Source organism: Pseudopipra pipra, chromosome 1 (genome assembly GCF_036250125.1).
Source record: "Pseudopipra pipra isolate bDixPip1 chromosome 1, bDixPip1.hap1, whole genome shotgun sequence".
Taxonomy (NCBI): domain Eukaryota; kingdom Metazoa; phylum Chordata; class Aves; order Passeriformes; family Pipridae; genus Pseudopipra; species Pseudopipra pipra.
The window spans coordinates 135,310,010-135,328,756 of NC_087549.1; the positions used below are offsets into that span (position 1 = coordinate 135,310,010).

At 37.1% G+C, this 18,747-nt stretch overlaps 1 protein-coding gene and 1 long non-coding RNA gene across 2 annotated transcripts in view; one reads left to right on the top strand and one right to left on the bottom strand.

Annotated features, from left to right (window-relative positions):
* LOC135401986 (macrophage mannose receptor 1-like) overlaps positions 1–18,747 on the top strand; it is a 30,828-nt gene that overhangs the window by 1,128 nt on the left and 10,953 nt on the right. Inside the window, exons 2-19 of the mRNA XM_064634615.1 lie at positions 347–520; positions 907–1,068; positions 1,985–2,098; positions 3,188–3,334; positions 4,550–4,732; positions 5,620–5,774; positions 6,948–7,061; positions 7,936–8,051; positions 8,945–9,093; positions 9,928–10,131; positions 11,366–11,492; positions 12,683–12,770; positions 13,333–13,477; positions 15,750–15,785; positions 15,887–16,050; positions 16,556–16,623; positions 17,441–17,541; positions 17,862–18,001. Of these exons, the coding sequence (XP_064490685.1) occupies positions 347–520; positions 907–1,068; positions 1,985–2,098; positions 3,188–3,334; positions 4,550–4,732; positions 5,620–5,774; positions 6,948–7,061; positions 7,936–8,051; positions 8,945–9,093; positions 9,928–10,131; positions 11,366–11,492; positions 12,683–12,770; positions 13,333–13,477; positions 15,750–15,785; positions 15,887–16,050; positions 16,556–16,623; positions 17,441–17,541; positions 17,862–18,001 (2,387 nt within the window). The remainder of the gene's footprint in view (positions 1–346; positions 521–906; positions 1,069–1,984; positions 2,099–3,187; positions 3,335–4,549; positions 4,733–5,619; positions 5,775–6,947; positions 7,062–7,935; positions 8,052–8,944; positions 9,094–9,927; positions 10,132–11,365; positions 11,493–12,682; positions 12,771–13,332; positions 13,478–15,749; positions 15,786–15,886; positions 16,051–16,555; positions 16,624–17,440; positions 17,542–17,861; positions 18,002–18,747) is intronic.
* LOC135401991 (uncharacterized) lies at positions 9,881–18,319 on the bottom strand. The gene is made up of 2 exons (XR_010425002.1): positions 18,243–18,319; positions 9,881–10,200 (listed from the first exon to the last, which is right to left on the bottom strand). It is a non-coding gene; the product is annotated as an uncharacterized LOC135401991 (long non-coding RNA).

The window sequence follows — 18,747 nt, forward strand, 5'->3', positions numbered from 1 at the left end:
ACAATGCAGTTCACTCGTTGTCTCAGTTTTACTTGAAGTTTTTCTGTCTTCAGGAACAACAACGTATCTGCAACTTACCACAGAATTTGACTTGCCTACAAGGTGTATATTTCAAGTTCTAAACACAGTATTTAAACACCTGATTTTACTGAAAGATTTTATTTATAATCTCTAGCTACATCAGGGAGAAAATTATAATAAAAATTAATTAAAAAATTGTGTGACCTCTCAGTTTAGATAGATAGATATACTGATAGATAGATCCATTACCAGGAAGTCAGATTTATGATTTTATTATTATTTTCATAGCCCTATTATTATTTTCTTAACCTTTTCTTCCCACTAGATATGTTTACATTAAAAGGAAATGCCAATGGAAAGCCCTGTGTATTCCCTTTCAAATACAAAGGCAAACAGTACAATGAGTGCACAGATGCTGGTAGGACAGATGGCTGGCTATGGTGTGCAACAACTGCAGATTTTGATGCTGATAAACTTTATGGATTTTGCCCACTAATAAGTAAGTCCTGCATACCATGCTAGAGTAGCCTATGGTTCATCTACACACTTTCATCCTATGACTTCACCCTGGAATTTCATTTTCCCAATCAACAGATACATCTGGTTTACCTAGTTTTGCATTTTAAGTATGAAAAAATTAAAAAACAAATCTTGGAAAACAATTCACTCCTGTATAAAAACCTAGAAATTTAAATTAATGTTTTAAATTTCAAAAGCATTACACATTTTTAAAAATTGATGCCTAGACTAATTTCATTTTTTTCTGATGCTTACAGTTATCAGTGTGCATCTTTAGATATTTTGCATCATTACACACTTAATTTTCTTTCAGTTGGTGTGATGTGACTCTACTAGAATAGTGCTCTATGTCACTTCTTCTTCCAGATGACACAGAAAGATTTTGGATGGAGGATGTTTCAACTGGCATTCACTATCAGATAAATTCAGAATCAGCTCTAACATGGCACCAGGCAAGGAAAAGCTGTCAGCAGCAAAATGCAGAACTACTGAGCATCACAGAGATTCAGGAGCAAGCATATATAAGAGGTAAAAAGATAGAGAACAAGACCTTAAAATGCTGTGATAAAGTTGACTACTTGGTCATCTGTCTCAGCAAAGACAGGGTGTCAGGATTGCTTCAGCAGCCACCAGAAGGGGGATGGTCTGAACTGCCCTTCCACCAGGTCGTGGGTTTTTTATGAAAGGTTGGTCACAAACCTCTGTGGGGGGGGAAGAGGCCCCATCCCAGCTTTGTGCTCCAGATGGGAGTTCCTGTACCTTCTGCAGTCTGTCCTAGGGGAGGGTTTCTTCTGCTCACCTCTGTACAAGGGCACTCATTCCTCAGCAGGGCTATGGTCTGGTCCTCAAATTACCTTTTTCTTCCGTGTTTCAAGGATTATTAATCTTTTCAGAAGATCATATGATGATAGTTAGATTGGTCCTAGTATGGGTACATTTCCATCCTTAAATTCCAAATAATTTCAGTGGATTTCAAATACAGGTATCACAATATCTATTTGGTTATAAACAGTGTAAAGGAGGCTTTGAAACCACTCACATAGAAAAAAGTCTGGAAGCAACAGATTGACACACCGTTGTCGTCTTTTATGCCATGAATATAGTACAATTTAGTACAATTCCCTGATGAAAATCAGGTATTTTCAGCATCTCTTATGTTGTAATGAAACCAAGTGAAAGAAATAAACTCTTATTTAAGTTGTGAAATAAGATGTTAATTTGCCCTTTTAACTACTGAGACCTTCACTAAATCAACACAGATTCATTTACATATTTTACTTTTTGGAATCTGTGCATCTCAGTAATGCAGAAAGTACTGGTTTGGGGCTGGTTTCAACTAAGAAATATGAATTTCTTACTTTTGACTTAACTTCTTTTAGATGACCTTACTAAGAATGAGAATAGGGAGATAAAACTGAGGGATATTTTTTTTTTTCTAATTTAGAGATAACTAAAGAATTTGGGTTTGCATTCTGGATTGGATTGAACATTTTGGATTTTGACAGTGGATGGCAATGGGCTGGGGGCAGCCCTTTCAGATATTTAAACTGGGCTCCAGGTAAGAACTGTGCCTATTTTTTAATCTTTGAATGGATTCTGATAAGACACTAAAAAATAAAAACTACCTTAGCTACCTTTATTTCAGGAAAGCCCATTCTGATTTAGAACAGCTATTTTAAGAATTGCACTTTCAAATTCAAAGTTCACAGTGGACATCAGCTATAGCATATTATTCTATTTCCTAACCTAAACAGAGAGCTTGTTTTGAAAGCAGAATATCCTTTAGAGTGATACACAACCCTACACATCAAAGATCAGAATTTTCCGTAACATGTTGCCCAAGAGTATGCATGTAAATCAAATCTTCCAAAGGTAACAAAATATTTAGAAAATAAGGGCACTATGTTGTCCGGAGAGATTCTTGATATTATTGAGAGGCTTATGGAGCCAGCTCATAATTCCTCAACGGTGCATGCAAAATTGCACTGGGCCACGTTGAGGAAGGGAGACAGAATGAGTTTGTGGTGCTCCTCATAGCTAGGGAGTTCTCTTTGCTTGTTGGCTTTTTTTGTTCTGTGTTTCCTTTGTGCCATGAGTATTCCAAGCCATCTCTTAGTTTGGAAAAGTTACGATGTAGTAAAGGAGTAATTAAACTCTCCTGTAAGTTTTCAAATATTCTGTATCAGGAAATTCACATTACTGATTACAGAGGTTTGTGCACACTGCAACGGAAGTGAGAAAAGCTATTACCTAGGAACTTAGAACTGTGAAACTCTTGAGATATACTGAAAGGACAATATAACTTAAAACTCAATATTTCTAAAGTTTGGAAGTTTTTGACAAAGGCTGAAGGTCTAGTTTCAGCTCTTCTTCCTGTGAGCACCAGGATGTCAGGAAAAGAATTAGAAATTTCCCAGTGCTATCCTGACAAAAAGTCAATGGAGGGTCATTATTTCACTTTCAATGCATAGACTAAAAATAGCATCCTATAAACTACAAGGTAGTTACCCTATAGGGAAGGGCTTCATCATAATAATGATTCAAGCTTTCAGGAAAAGTTGATGTTTCTACTGGTAATATTATGTTTTCTGTTAATTTTTTTTACTTTTTTTTCGCTGTGAGATTCTATTTTCTCTCTTACTCAAAGGAAGTCCTTTCCTTCTCCCTGGGAAAATCTGTGGAGTGCTAAACCCCAGAAAGAATGCTAAATGGGAAAACCAAGCCTGCAACCAGAGACTAGGCTACATTTGTGAAAAGGGTATCTTCAGTTCAAAGCCTGACATTATATCCAAAGGTAGGTTGGTAAAACAAAAAGAAAGGTTTTTCTCCAACTCCTAGAAAGAGCAACTTGTAAAGATCAGCAAATGGTAAAAGGTATGCAACATTATTTTTCAACCAAGATATTAGAAACCTTTAGAAAATACAACTATACATGACACACAGACTTTTATATACTGCCTTTGTCTTCCCTTTGTGTATTAAACATTCATAGGAGAATGTTATTGTTTTGTTCCATCACTCCATCATTCATTCTTGCAAGAGGGCTGGAAGCTGCCCTGTCATGGTAACCAATGCCAAAAGGCAAATTTGCATAAATACAGTAGAAGCGTTATTCTCATTTGCTCCAATTAAGTAATTGCAGTTACTCATATATTCATAAGAAAAATATTTCTCGTCTAATGTCAACATTATGCAATGCATTGGGTTCATACAAGCAGAGCAGGAGCAGCAACAACATTGATATAGACCTTGTTGCATTCATGGGCCACCCCAACCCAACAGCATGGTAATGAACATGTCCTGTGCAGGAGGGATCCACTGGCAACTGTTGTCTGGGAATGGTATTAAAGCTACTTTTAAAGAACAAGTTTTATTAAAGAAAGTAGAGAAACAATTTCAGAAAATCTTTATTGCTGTATTAACCTTAAAAAGAAATGCAGGGTTCTATTTTTAAAGTAAGCTTAAGGTAAGTTTTTAGGAATCTAAGTAATAAAAAAGCCACTAAGTTAATATGCAAAGTACCAGATCTCTGCTTATTTGTAAGGTTTAGAGACCTGCAGTTACCAAAGAATTACTTCATGCTCTTCCATATCTGACAAATATGTCTGTTTGCAAGAAACCATTGAGCAGCAGGCACAGCCCAGTGTCAGCCACCACAGGCAGCACAGAAACCACAACACACTGACCAAATGTCTCCGAGGGACTAAGAGGGGAGATGCTGATGTTTGCCTTGGTCTCTCTTTCTTCCCAGAGCATTATTTCAAATTGCATTGCCCACATATTGTGAGCATTTTTCGATGGTTCTCTGTTTAAGGAGACATCATTGTATTTGCATATTTAGCATACTCTGCCTTAATGATATTTGGTTACCACTTGAATATATTTTGCATTGCCAACTACAGCTTTATATTTATTCATTTAGTCCCAATTTTGTAAAGAGTACTTGAGAGACCTCTTTCTAGTGTTTTCTACTTTTCTCTTGTTCTGAAAAATTGTTCTTGGATTTTAGGGGAATCGAGGCCTGTTAAATGCACAGATGGTTGGTGGCCATACGCAGGTCACTGCTACAGCATTCACTGGCACCCCAAAACATGGAAAGATGCTCTGACTTCATGTAAGAACCAAGATGGAGATTTGGCAAGCATCCACAACATTGCTGAATACAGCTTTCTAGTGTCACAGCTTGGTTACAGTGAGTATATATGTAGGCCTGTACTGGGATTGCTCCATCCCTAACATAAAAGTGGAACTTCACATTAAATATTAATGCTTCCTTTGAAATATCATAAGTGGAAGGCTGAACCTGATTGTGCTCATTTATGTTGTTGCTGTTGCATAAACATAGAAACATTTTTATGTTTATCAAGAAATAATCTACGTTGTAAAACATTATAAAGGAGGAGAAGAAAACAAAAAAAAAAGGTATTCCAGAGACACATGAAGATCTCTAAAGATTGCATTTTTTACACCTACATTCTATGTTCAATGGCTTCATTACTGAGCTCCAAACCTAGAAGATAAACTTCTTGCTGAGATTAAAATGTCTTTCTGAGGCTAACCTCTTGCTATATATCCTTCTAAGAAAACAATATCTTTTCATTTCCGATATTCCTTGGGTCTGCAGTAACCAGTCCTGACACTTGCTGCAGATGCTGGCCTTGGTGAACACACCTGATGGGCCAATACAAATCCTCCAATGCTTCCCTAATAAGGAGATGTACTGACAGATGTCTTCATGGCTTGGACTTAGTATGATCTCATGAGAGGTGGGACACTTACAGCCACTCACTATCTCCATGCTCAAGACCATTTTGTTCTGAATCACAGAAAGTTTGCAAAAATCTTCTGCCAGCTGTAAAGAACCTTATGTTTATTAAACTCAGCATTTCTGAATGGCATCTGATGCCATTTCACAAGACATCTTATACAGACCTCAGAGGGAAACAGCGTTTTTATTAAAGCACAATGACTACCTCTTGTGTACCACATCCCAAATTTATCAGTCCCTGCTTGTTCAGCATCTGAAAACATTCACTGCACAGTGGACAGTAAGCAAACCTATTTCTTGTCATGCTTCAGAGCCAACAGAAGAGCTATGGCTGGGTCTGAATGACCTGAAGACTCACTTCTATTTTGAGTGGAGTGACGGGACTCCTGTGACGTTCACCAAATGGCAACGCAGGCATCCCACCTACAGGAATGGTCTGGAGGACTGCGTTGTTATGAAGGGGCAGGTATATGCATGCACTCATTTTTTAGTAATGTAAGTTAATAACTATATCAGCCTGAAATCACTTACATGGTATGCTTACGTATGTATAATTCTTTATCTTAACTTTAAATAGTTTTCCTCCAAAATATGGCATTAACCAGAAGAGAAGTTCAGAGGTCAGGAGAGATCAGAAAGAGAGAGGCAGCATTTTCCTAGTGCTGTCTTCTGAAATTCCTTATCTGGTGAAAAGTTTGATCCAGAAGTTTTATGTTATAGTCTTTCCCTTGGTTGCAGCAAAGAAAAAATTTAAAGCTCTGGGAGAGGAATGGGGATGAACTAGTTAATACCTTATGTGAGTACCTTATATGCTAATTGCATGCTTCATGTTCCAATCCAATAGACCATTATGTCCCTCAATGTCACATCACTGAGGCATGGTATTGAGGCAGGGAGACCTGGTGCTAGGGCATGTTTCTTCAGCTGTCACCTCCCTGTCAACTAACGTAAAATTCTATAGTATTTCTGACTGCTTGACTCAGAAACATTATTTTCTTGCTAAACGTAGTTGCTTGATATATCTACATGCACGTGCATGCACACAAAAAAAGTGTAATGAATTTTGAAATAAACAAATTGAAAATGCTACTATGAAAGACATGCTATTATTGAAAGAACCATTATATCACAAAATAATGCTAATGCTTGCCAGGATTAGGCATCAATAGAATTGATCCTAAACCAGATTTCATGGAGAGAAAAAGCTCCTATTTCAATTTCATTTTTTACATAATCTATTCTTTTAAAAGTCATCAGTCATATTGAGAGTCTTTGATGGATAAAATAGATTTACTGCAACCCTATCAGATGTGCGTAATTTCAGTTTAACTGATCTTTTTTCTAGAGGTGTAGTGAAATAATCCTACTTTAAAAGCAGATCCCTTAGCCCCAGATGAGGTGGATCTTTACAAACCCTCTCATTAAATAGTTATGATAGGAAGAAATGCTGAGATTTAACAATGTTATTTATTTCCTTCTTTCACCTGAAAACAGTATTAAAAGGATTTTAAATCAATACTGACAGATGTGGGTTTTTTTTAATAACTCTCCAATCAGCCTTGTGAAGAAAGAGGAAAAACACTTGCTATGTTTATGAATGCCCTGTTTTTACATTTATCTCTTCTCCCTGCTATTCTAGAATGGATACTGGGCAACTAATGTTTGTGATAAGCAACTTGGTTACATCTGTAAAAAGAAGCCTTCATCACAATCCTTTGAAAAAGAGACAACCGAGGACCCAGGCTGCCAGAAAGTAAATGCTGTCTCATAAATAATAATGTTTGGAAAAATGTGCATAAGTTAATTTACGGGTTCTTGTTTCTTTTGGATACTGTGTTTTTATCTTCTAGAAAATCTACTCTTGAGGAAATCTAATTTTTTCCTCCTAGCAACTTACTAATATATGTGCCTTTTTCATTTTTATTCTGAAAATTCTCAAGAAAGTTGGATTCATTTACATGTACATGAATACTGCCTTTCCCTCCATTTCCAGATAAGCCACCCTGTGATTCAGAAAACCATTGTATCTGTTTTGGTCAGCACAGTTCTCTCTAAGAGCAGGAAGAAATAGGAGCGTTTTACTGATATTTCTCCTTTCCACCCTCCCTACAAACAAGCACTGTCTGGATTCCTCGTGGCTCAGAAAATCTCACCCTTTGCACTTGGGGATGGCAGGGGCAGCTTTGGGAAGCTGTGCTTGTATGTGAATTCATTTCCATATTGCAATAATTTTGTATTTCATTATATCTTATCCTGCAGCTCTGGAAAGCTGGAGCTGCAGGTCACCCTGAATGAATCATGGGCTCCTCACAGACTCAGTTTGTGTAATCCTATCCTTATAGAACACTGCAAAGCAATAGCAAATATCACAGTCACAATTTTCTTTGAAAATTCTTGTACACGTAAAAGAGATGAAAACTAAGATGTTAATGTCATCCCTTAAACAAAAAAAAGCCTCCTGTAGGAGTGAACAGCACCAAAAATAGCTTTTATTTATTAACAGATTGGCCCAGTCTCATCTTGGTTTTAAGCTCAGCTGCACTGAATATTTATTCACAGAAGAGTAGAACAGCTTCTACACTGAAGTCTCTTTCCATTGCACATTAAAAGCCTTATGTTTGTCACAGGGTTGGAAAAGATATGGTTTTCACTGTTACTTGGTGGGTTCTGCACTTTTGACGTTCTCAGAAGCAAATAAGACATGTGAACAGAGCAAAGCTTATCTAGCTACGGTGGAAAGCAGGTGGGAAAATTATTTTTTAAAAAAAAATCAGTGCTTTTGATGGAGAAACTTGCAAAATGTGTCCATTTTTTGAATCCTTTAAAGAGTTTTATCAGCACTTCTCAAAAAAATTTATAGTAGTAAGCCACATAAAGATTATCCATGCAGGAAAAAACCTCTAACCAAACACCCCAAAGTTTTAGGGCTTTCTACTTTATTATAGCAGTTTTCATATTCGAGGGGGTTCTTGAGTTAAAGAGTTTTCTGTTATCTTTCAATTAATAATTAAAGCAACTTCTGGTTTTGGGGGGGGAGGGTTTGGTTGTTTTGGGGATGGTTTTTTTGGTTTTAGTTTTTTCTGTTTTCTGTTTTTTTTCATCTATTGTTGACTGGTTTTCTGGCATTATGAAAGGAAAGCTTTAAAAAATATTTTCCTAAACTACATTCTAAGCCAAATTCTGAACAAATGTGGGAAATCTTCCCCAGGATCTGCCTCCTCCTGCAGCCAGAATGTATAATCTCTAACCTACCCACATCTCAGCCAGGCTTTGCAGGCTTCATGGACTCTGAGGAACATGACTGCTGTCAGAGGTGATGGCTAGCAAAGCTGACAGCTTGGTCCTGTCTTGGTGGTCTGTTTGAGGCACCTCAAAGATTTGGCAAGACAATGAAAATAGTAGAATACAACTAGAAGCCCATATAAGCAGTGATTTGTGACCTTTCAGATGCCTTTAGCTGAAAAGAGAAAGTTGTTCCTTATGAAATTCTTTCGACTGCAGTTTAAAGCCTACTGAGGTTTTGCCTGAACTTCACTGAGGAGCTGTTGCTTTGGGATCACATTAGCATAACTCTGTATCATTTAGATCAATATTGCAAGGTAACAGGCTGTGAATTAACACTGTTTTCTGATGCAGAAATGAGCAAACCTTTCTGGTTAGTCTGGTGGGGCTGAGGTCTGAAGAGTATTTCTGGATTGGTCTCTCTGACACAGAAGAACGAGGGAGTTTCAGGTGGACCAATGGTGAAACTCCTCACTTCACACACTGGAACACAGCAATGCCAGGTAAATTCTGCATGGACTCAAACCCTGTGACAGGAGTGCAGCTGCAAGTCGCGTGGGTTTCTACTTTCAATCCCCTGGAGTTAGAAATTAGAGTGGGCACTATGTTTTCTGCCTGTAGCTGTCAGTGGCTCACACCTGTGTTTGACATCAGTGCAACAAGCACTGTCACAGCTGCGTGTCAGGTGTTGGTGTAAGTCAAAGTTGTACAGAAACAGACTTTTAATAGGTTAGACTGAAGGTAATATTGTGCAGGAGTTAACAACGTCAATGGTCTCATTTTTTTCAAGTTTTTTCAACATCAGTTAATAACAACTCATCAGATTTAGAAGAAATATTCTGGGCAGTTTTTTGACCCACGAGGTGCATATGGGATAAATGAGCAGCAGCCATCCAGCTGTTTTGCATTTCAGTGACATTATGGTCTATGTGGGAGCTCTGACCTTCACACCAGCTAATTATGCCTTAAAACAAACCTGTTGTACTTGGTATCAGTCTTCTTGAAATTGAATTACAAGGATAGTACTCCAAAGTAGTTGTCAGATCATCTGTTACATATGTAAATATAATCAAGAGCCATTTGCCCTGTGATTTCCCTGCAGTGGCAAGATAAGGAAGATTTGTTTTCTAAAGCTACAAATCTCTGATTCTGGCAAAGCTGTGTCTGTGAGATTCATTGGCCCATATCTGGCCTCTGGCAGGAGGTATTAGAATAGTTTTACATCCAAGACATTTTTTTAATCTGCATAATCTGCATCTTTGAATAAAAGCATAGGTCTCACTCCTTAGAAATCTTTTAAGGCTTGGTTTCACTCATTTTGTTTCCGTATCACAAAGGAAAAGAGCAAGGGTGTGTTGCCATGGGAACTGCAGCTGGATTATGGGATGTTGTTAGCTGTGAGAAGACATCAAATTATCTTTGCAAACAGTGGGCAGTGGGAGTGCCACCTACTGCTCCTCCAGGACAGTTCCCCGTGGCCACCTGTGCCGAAGGTTGGGATGGATCCTCCCAGGCAGACTCGTGCTTCAGAGTAAGTGTGTGTCTCCCTGCACTGTGAGCCTGAGTGTGGGTTTCTGTGATGCTGGGGCACTTTTTGGGAATGATCTTCTCTTCGGTATTTGAGGACAGCAAAAAAAGAGAAAAAATCCATCAAATATAACAAAAGTCAACAGCAGAAAACGATGAACACAGAATGCTAGAAATATGCTTTCTTTTGTCTAAATGTCAGATGAGAACCTCACCTAATTTATTTGCTTCCAGGAGTTTCAAACTTCAGCAAAAACATAGTATTGCATCTCAAGAACTGGCAGTGTCACTTGCAAAAGATAATGTTTCTAAGAAAAAACATGCCCTCTGCCAACCTTTTCTCACACAGCATGCAATACTCTTAGTGACACTTTTAGATCCAGTTTAGTTGGTGACTCTTCAGCAAATAAAGCTTTTGAGCATTCTCTTGATTTAACTTAAATGCCTTTACAAAGAAAAAAATACAGAGAAAGAAAAGGCAAATAGATCAAAGAAAAGTAAATACGCAGCATTGCTCTTCCAGTTCTTTATATAAGTATCTTCTTACCTTTCTTGAGACTTTCTGCCTGTTGGGAGGCCAGAGTTGATTTTAGTTCTGCATTTACAAGGGGCTCAGCTTCTGTGTCATGCCTAATTATCATTGTATTGGTTCCACCAGTCACCAAATTGTTGATTATCCTTTCAATAAAATGTCAAGCATTTTGTTCCGTAAGTATGTCCTTAATTCAAGAATGCATGCACTTCATAGCAAAAAGTGCAGCTATTTGTGTGCTTGCACCACCATGCAAAACCCTCTCCCCCAGCCACGGCCCACATTCTCCCAAATACCTTTCTCCATCCATACTATCTTTTCTATTCCAAATTATTGCCTTTCCCTTCACCTTCTATTTCTCAAAAATCTCCTGCTTTCTACTGTGAAGTGTCATGGCTAAAGTTTCTACCTTTCTTTGAACCTTTCGGTGGTCAAATTTCAGTTAGACTATAGGTTATTTTTTTCTCCTCTGTACATTCTGATAGCTTTTGTTCTCCTCAGATGCCTATACTACTCTTGGCTTATTTTAAAATAGATGATGCTAAGAAAAAATACTTACACTTTACATTTCTAATGTTTAATATTAAAGGTTTTGGCAGATGTTATGTTGTCTCACTCAAGAATAAAGGGGTGCTAAAGTGACACTGATTTTAATTACACATATTTTATATCCTTTGCACATTTAGAAATTTATTTTTATCTTTTGTTCTCAACAGTTTTTTGTGAGAGAGGGAACCAAAAGAAGTCTTGGTTTGAGGCTGAAGAATTCTGTAGAGAAATAGGTGGAAATCTAGTCACAATCAATACAAGAGAAGATCAAGTTTTATTATGGCAATTAGCATCGTGAGTACTTGCATAACAGCTCTTTTTCATGTTCCTGCTATGTTAAATACAAAATTCCTTAAAATATATCTGGAGCTGAGCAAGAGGCTGAGCAAAGCAAAGAGGCTTTGATATTTTTGAAATTTTCATCACAGGTTTTTATCAAGGCTGTTGTCCAGAGCTGATCAACTTTTAACAAGTTAGTCCCTCTGCCAAAAGGGAGAAAATAAAATGTAATTCATTGATTGTATGACTGTAATTCATACTTTACCAACTCATTCAAAAACCCCTTCAACTACTCTGTAATGTAAACCAAAATGCAAGGACTTAATGTGAAATTTTTCTGACTATAAACTGAAGACTCCTGAAATCAGTGATTAATTTTAATTAATTTTTATAGCACTGTAGATGCCACGTCTTGCTCATGATAAGCTATGACATTATTTCCCCCCAAATTAGATTACTATTATGATTGTATTCCATAATACCAAGACATCTCAATGGCATCTAACATACAACTAGTTAACCAAAAGTGTTTAATATAGTGATGAATCTAGGTTTACTTTCTCAAATAGATTAAAAACTGTCATATTGAGAAGTTTTTGTGATCTCACCTTTCTTCATTTAAATATATTTCAGTATTGTGAGAAGTTGAATGTGGTTTTGTCTGTTAAGTCTCTTTGCTTTAGAGTATGAAATCTTTGTAGAGGGAAACCTTTGTGTTATGCAGTGAATGAAATAGGACTCTATTTTATTTGGTTCATAGGAATGACAAGATAAATAGCATGAACTATTAAATAAACTACTTAGAAATTGCCAAGAAGCAAATCAAAGCAGTTGAAAAGCATTTTCCACTATTTTTTATTAGTTAAATTGTATTATAACTCTACTGATGTTTTACTTTTGCTAAAGCTTCTGTCTTTGAACTCATACTACAGCCAAGAGCTTTGTTGCAGCCACAGGCACAACAGGGAGCCTGAGCTGACTCTGTGTCACATCACTTGTCCTTTACCTAATATTCAAAGATGGTAAGACTTGTCCCAGTACAGAGCACTATAAAACTCCCTGACAGAGTGCAGGGGATGGGCCTGGCTATGGGCCACAGCTTCCAGTTCAGTTGTGATAGAAAGCAGCATGTCTATGCTTTCCAGCATTTATGTCATGGCCTCTCTTTCTACACTCATTAATCTATATTGTATGAATTATTTTAGGGACAAAGGACTGAACACTCAGGCTTTCTGGATTGGTTTGTTTCTCTTAAATCCTGATGAAGGATTTGCTTGGATTGATGGTTCCCCTGTGAGTATTTATTTGCTGTATATTAATCGACTTATAGAAAGATCTTCATCTTTTTATGCCATCTTTTGCAATCTCTTTAAATCTTCATCAGGTGCATGGCAACCCTTAATTCAGCAGCTGAATAGTTCCAGTGCACTGTCCTAACACACTAATGGAAGTACAAAATTGCCTCTGTTTCATTCCCGGTACCATGTTATATCTTCAACAGTCCATGCTCTTAGACCTTCACAGCATCCTAAAACAGACAGTGCTGTATAGCAATACAGGAAGTCAGGTTGCCAATATTCACAAAGTGAGATAAACATGACTCCCTCCACCCATAAGTTTTTCTTTCATCAGCTTTTCTGTACCATGTGATCTTTGCACCTTCTTCAGGGAGTGATTGGGAAACTCAGTTGATTAGCATGACTTTCACAGCCCTCTCAGACCTATTTGCACTCCTGTTGATCCCATAAACAAGGCATTTGAGATGATAAGATACTGAAATTGTGTTATACTGGCAATCTCAATTACTTCTACTCAGCTCAAATCACATGGTAATTGATATGTATTTCCAACATAGGTAATTTATGAGAATTGGGATGAAGATGAACCCAACAACCGTGAAGAACTTGAACATTGTGTTATGTTTAATAGATCACCCAAAATGCACTGGAACGACTTGCGCTGTGAACATTTGCTTAATTGGATTTGTGAAACAAAAAAAGGTATATTACTTCCTCATTTAACTGGAGCAATAAACCCAAGTTTCAAAAGCAAATTTTATGGATTCAAACAAATTGAAAGGAAGAAAAATACTGGGAATTGTTCATTTTAAAACAAGTTATAGTGAAGGCAACACATAAAGCAAGAGAAATGTATTGAGATATTTCAATTGTACTCAGATGCAGGAAGTTAAAGATGTCCCTATTACTTTATCTCTGGCTTTATCTCCTTCTGTCATGGATTGAATAAATTTGCAAAGCAAAGGTACTTATCTCCTCTCCTTTTATCTCCTCCCTGTATTTCTATCTGCTTCAGGCATATCCAGGATAGCCAAAGATGCAGGATGCTAGAGTTCTCTGTACAACAGAGACAAAAGCTTTGCTTCCCACTGTGAAACAAATAATGGGAACTAAAGAGAGTGATCAGTTGCTATAGGAACTGGAAACTCCGAAAAGCTGATCAAAAATAGAGTCTGGTACAACCCTGATGGACTCCTGCATCCACCAACTTTGCCTGGAAAGCAAGGCCCCAACACCAAGACTCCCAAAACTGGCACCAGGGTCATAAAACGGACCTGGCTGATGTATGTTGGGGTGCCTGTCAGTGGAAAATGGGGTCTGCATGGGCTGAAGACCACAAGTGACAAGTGATAATGAAAGAATTTGTTTACTCAGTCCTATTTCTACATCCCGGTTGTAAACTGAGTATTTGTGTGCATCTCTATAGAGAAGGAGATTCTTACAAGCTTCTTGAAATGAAATGAAAATTGGATGCACACAGGGAACTAGTAGGAGGCACAGTAGGGAGGGGAAGGGATAAGCAGTTATATAAAAAACACTGAGTATGTCTAATACTTGATGACTGCCAACAAACCATTACCCTCAAAGGGTGAATAAGGCACCATGGTAAGGCACTGAAAAATTGCTTAATCAAGAAGGAAGAATCACTGTTCCCTTGTGGGTAGATTAGTCACACAAATGTACCATCCAAACACTGATTTCTGCACACCAGCTTGAAGTAGCACATCCTGTGCAGCCTTATCTAGTGTGCTGAACTTGCTGCTTTATACAGATGTGGTTCTCTGCTCTTGGTGAGATTACCCACAAGTACTTCAGAAACCATGACACAAAAACTCTGATCTGATCAATTTATCTTGATCCTAGATGAGCTTTCAAAAGCAAGAAAAATTAAAGAAATTGATCTTGTTATTGCAAGTCTAGATTATATGATGATTAACATGAGAGAAGACAGGCTCAGATGTTAATCCCTCATATTCACTTAAGACACATTTACATGAGATACTTCATTTTTCAGAAAACCAATGAATGCTGTAGCTATGTTAGGATTAAACAATAAAATCAAAATGACAAGAAGTCTGTAAAGTAATAATTAAGATATTTAAATAATTTTAGCTTTGTTCTTCATTAATTACTTAAGAATAAATTGTTTGAAAGACTCCAAAAGAATTTTACTAGATTTTTCATTTTTTTTCCCCACTTATGTCTCATCAAAGTGTTCCTGTCTTTTCTATACTAATGTGTTCCTGTCGTTTCTATACCACAGAAGAAATGGAGAAATCTAGAAGAATTAGTAGTCCAGAAGTACAAAATAACAGGCATCCAAATGAAAGCAGAGCTACTTTTGAGAGTCTATAGCTGGCTCTGGAATAGTAACAGCTTAATTGCTTCCTCCTGGTCCATTCTGTAATTAGAAACTTGGGTTTCATATCTATTGGCTCTACAGAACTCTTAAAAACAGACATCAGAAAAGGAGGAATGCATTGAGACACTCAAAATTATGTGTAGTATTAACAATATACAAGAACTAAGCTTTCAGTAGTTGCAAATAGTTTACTATGATGTAGATAAGCTTTAGAAATTACTATATTGGCTGGATTATGTGTTTTGGCTCTAGTCCCAAGAATATAAAAAAAGTTAATCGTACCATGTCAAGAAAAATGCTAAAATACTTTTTCATAGTAAAGTCAGTTTACCAAGAGTTTACTGTGCACTCTGGATTGTTTAAGTCAGTGCTTTTGGTGATACATATATATACTGCAAAATATATGTTTTTCACTAGATAAATATTTCTAAATCATACACCTAATTTAATATGGTGATATGTGCTCTAAATTCTTGAAAATGCATTAGCATAATTCATTGTTTGTTGAAATTTCTTTCCCTCTATTATACAAAGCATGTTAAACTACATAAAGCAAACCCCTCTGCTTTTTTGTATTTGGAATGTTGCTCATGATGATCTTTTATTTTACAGGTACACTGCTAAAACCTGTATCAGACTACAAACTTGGTAGGATCTTTTCCTCTTTCAAAAAGTTGATTATGGTATAGTTTTCAGACTTTGTACACACCAGATTATGAATGTATTATATATGATTCTTTATCTTTCAGAATATCAATCCACTAGTGATGGATGGATTATATATGAAGATAAGCAGTACTATTTCAGCAGAGAACATGTCCACATGGAAGAAGCACGGAGAATTTGTCAGAAGAACTTTGCAGATCTTGTTGTCATTGACAATGAAAGCAAAAGACAATTTCTATGGAAATATGTAAGCACTGAGCCTATTAATTAAAATTGAATTTTGAAGCAGAGCAGATGATAAAAGGAACAGCCCAACTATTCGGCAAGGCTGGAGTCCTGAGCTATTGTCCCACATTGTTTATTTATAGAACAATAGACTTGCTCAGGACCTGCAAAGAAATTACTGCTGTTTTTAATAGGTAGAGAAAAATGGCATGCAAACATTAAAGGTGTAGCAAAGGATAGTTCATGCCTAGGTTGCTTATCTCTTCTAATATATGTAGTATTCAGCACAGTGATTATTGCTTTCTTGTCCAGTGAGTTCCTTACTCTAGGATGTTCCACATATCCCTGTTGCCTGCTTGAAATCTGGGTCTAAACCTACATTATTCTTACCTGAGGCTCAAATCCTGCGGGGAAAAAAAAAAAAGGAAATAGGAAAAAATAATCACAGGCATGGTTAATTGGCTTCCAGGTTTTTGCTTGATGTTGAGGAAGAGTTAGTGCTTAACTTTTAATTATTTTTGTTTTAGAGTTACACAAAACACAAATGGGAATCATATTTCATTGGCTTAGTTGTCAGCTTTGATAAGAGATTCAGGTGAGTAAAGGAAAACTGGTAATGGACAACAAGTGATGGTAATTTCATCTTGCTTTTAGGGAGCATTTGTGTGTGCTTTTGTTTTACAATATAGTAACTCTTGTGCAACTGACCTCTGGATTGTTTTCACAAGATGTCTTACATAAGAAGTGTAACACTCTTCTATATTAAGCAATGTCTTTTTTTTTCCAAATTTGGGACAGCAAACCCAATAGAAGTTCAGGCTGAGACTCATTTTACTTAATGTCTTACACCAAAAGACCTGAGTTAAACACCCAAGCAAATCTGCATAGTTAGTGAGGAGAGGCAGCTCGTTTTAGGATGTTATTCACCCGATTCATTTTAGACATCGACCTAAGGATAAGATTTACTCTGACCAGATCTCCAATGTCTGAGAAAGCCTGAGAAAGTCTAAGGAGTTTTGATAAAAAATATATAGAAATGTTTAATCAGATTAATCTCAGTAGTTCAAGTTATGTGCGCTGGAAGCAAGAAGCGTAAGCAACATCTCATCCAATAGGCTTTCTGAAATTTGTGGTAGAGAACCTCTTTTAACAATCTGTTTGTAGAAGACTTTCAGGAGGACACCTTTCTGGGATGCAAAGGAAGTCCATGGACTGCTGATGGGCCTTGAATGTGATAGTGCTAGACAGATGAGAAGCAGCAGTAATGCTGGGGCTATGTCCTCTCTGGGATATGTAGAGCTTTCACCCACTGGTCACTGTTGATACCTTGTTTAGCCCTCTGTCTAAGCAGACCTTGTGACTGACTGCTGGAGATGTCTGTCTGGCAGCCACTGTCTCCTTGTTTCTTCCAGATGGCTGGATGAGACCCCCGTGAACTATGTTGCCTGGGCTCCAAACGAACCCAATTTTGTAAATAATGATGAAAACTGTGTAATAATGTCACAAGACTTTGGTGAGTAAAATGGCAACAAGAAATATTTGGGTAAAAATTTAGCATCAAAATCTGAAATGTTTGGTATATATTTAAATTTGAGGCTACCCCAAAAAGAGGTAGTTCAAAATACTGACACTTTTTCATAACAAACATGCCGAGGTTTGAAACTGTGCCATCACTATTAGGAGGCAAACATATGGCAGAGGAAGAAGGAGTGTATTTGAGTCAATGTGTTTCATCTGTGCTTTATGAATGCTGTCTCAGGTAGTGTTGTAGTGGTGGTACCAGAGTTTCTCTGTAATCTGTACAATAATTATCTGTATTCCATTTCTTTACAGGCTTTTGGAAAGATATAAGCTGTGCTGTGAAAAATGCCTTTATCTGTGAAAGGCGTAATTCAACTTACTCAGGATTTGCTCCTACTGTACTTCCACCTCTCGGAGGATGCCCTGAAACTTGGCTTTTGTTTAACAATAAGGTGCAGTAATAAATCTCAGCCATATTTAGCAGATTTTCTATAGATGAAGAAACCAACTATCCCTTTTATCTCACCATATAAATTCTCTGTCTTCATATACCAATTTATTAAGAGGCATCTAGTTAGGAGTGTAGTAAATTTCCAGATTGGCAAATTTGTAACTAAATCTCAAAAAAAAGGTGATTTGAATGTTTGAAGTTGCAAGTTTTGTAGATGTCCATATGCCTTTGGCCATACTTACTTTTCCAGTCTTTGGAATTTTCTGGTTATTTCAGCACACTTACTGCATGGAAATCTTGTTTCATTATCCTTACCTGTAAATGTAAGACCCTTTTTCTGAGTAACACTGAGATGAAAATATGAAAGGTCACACTTTTCCACATGTAACTGGCTACCACAGAACTCATCTTAAGCTGAGTAACAAACATCAATAAATGTCAAATCAAATACAGAAAACAAGCAAGCATTGCTTTCTGCTAAGTTAAGCAAAAAACCTGAACACATGAACTTAAAAAAACCCCAACAAACAAACAACAAATGAAACCCACACATCAATCCCACAATGCAATCAATAGGAAAAGCTTTTTACGCAGTCAAAGGGCATAAAAAGGGAGGAGCCCTCACCTTTCAGTAATGTCCCTGAAATTACCTGTGCACTCTGGATACCTACTTAATTCCTCAAAAGCTTTTGTAGGTTTTCTGCTCTTCCCCAGTACAAACCCCACAGGTGTGTAAGTACTGTGCAC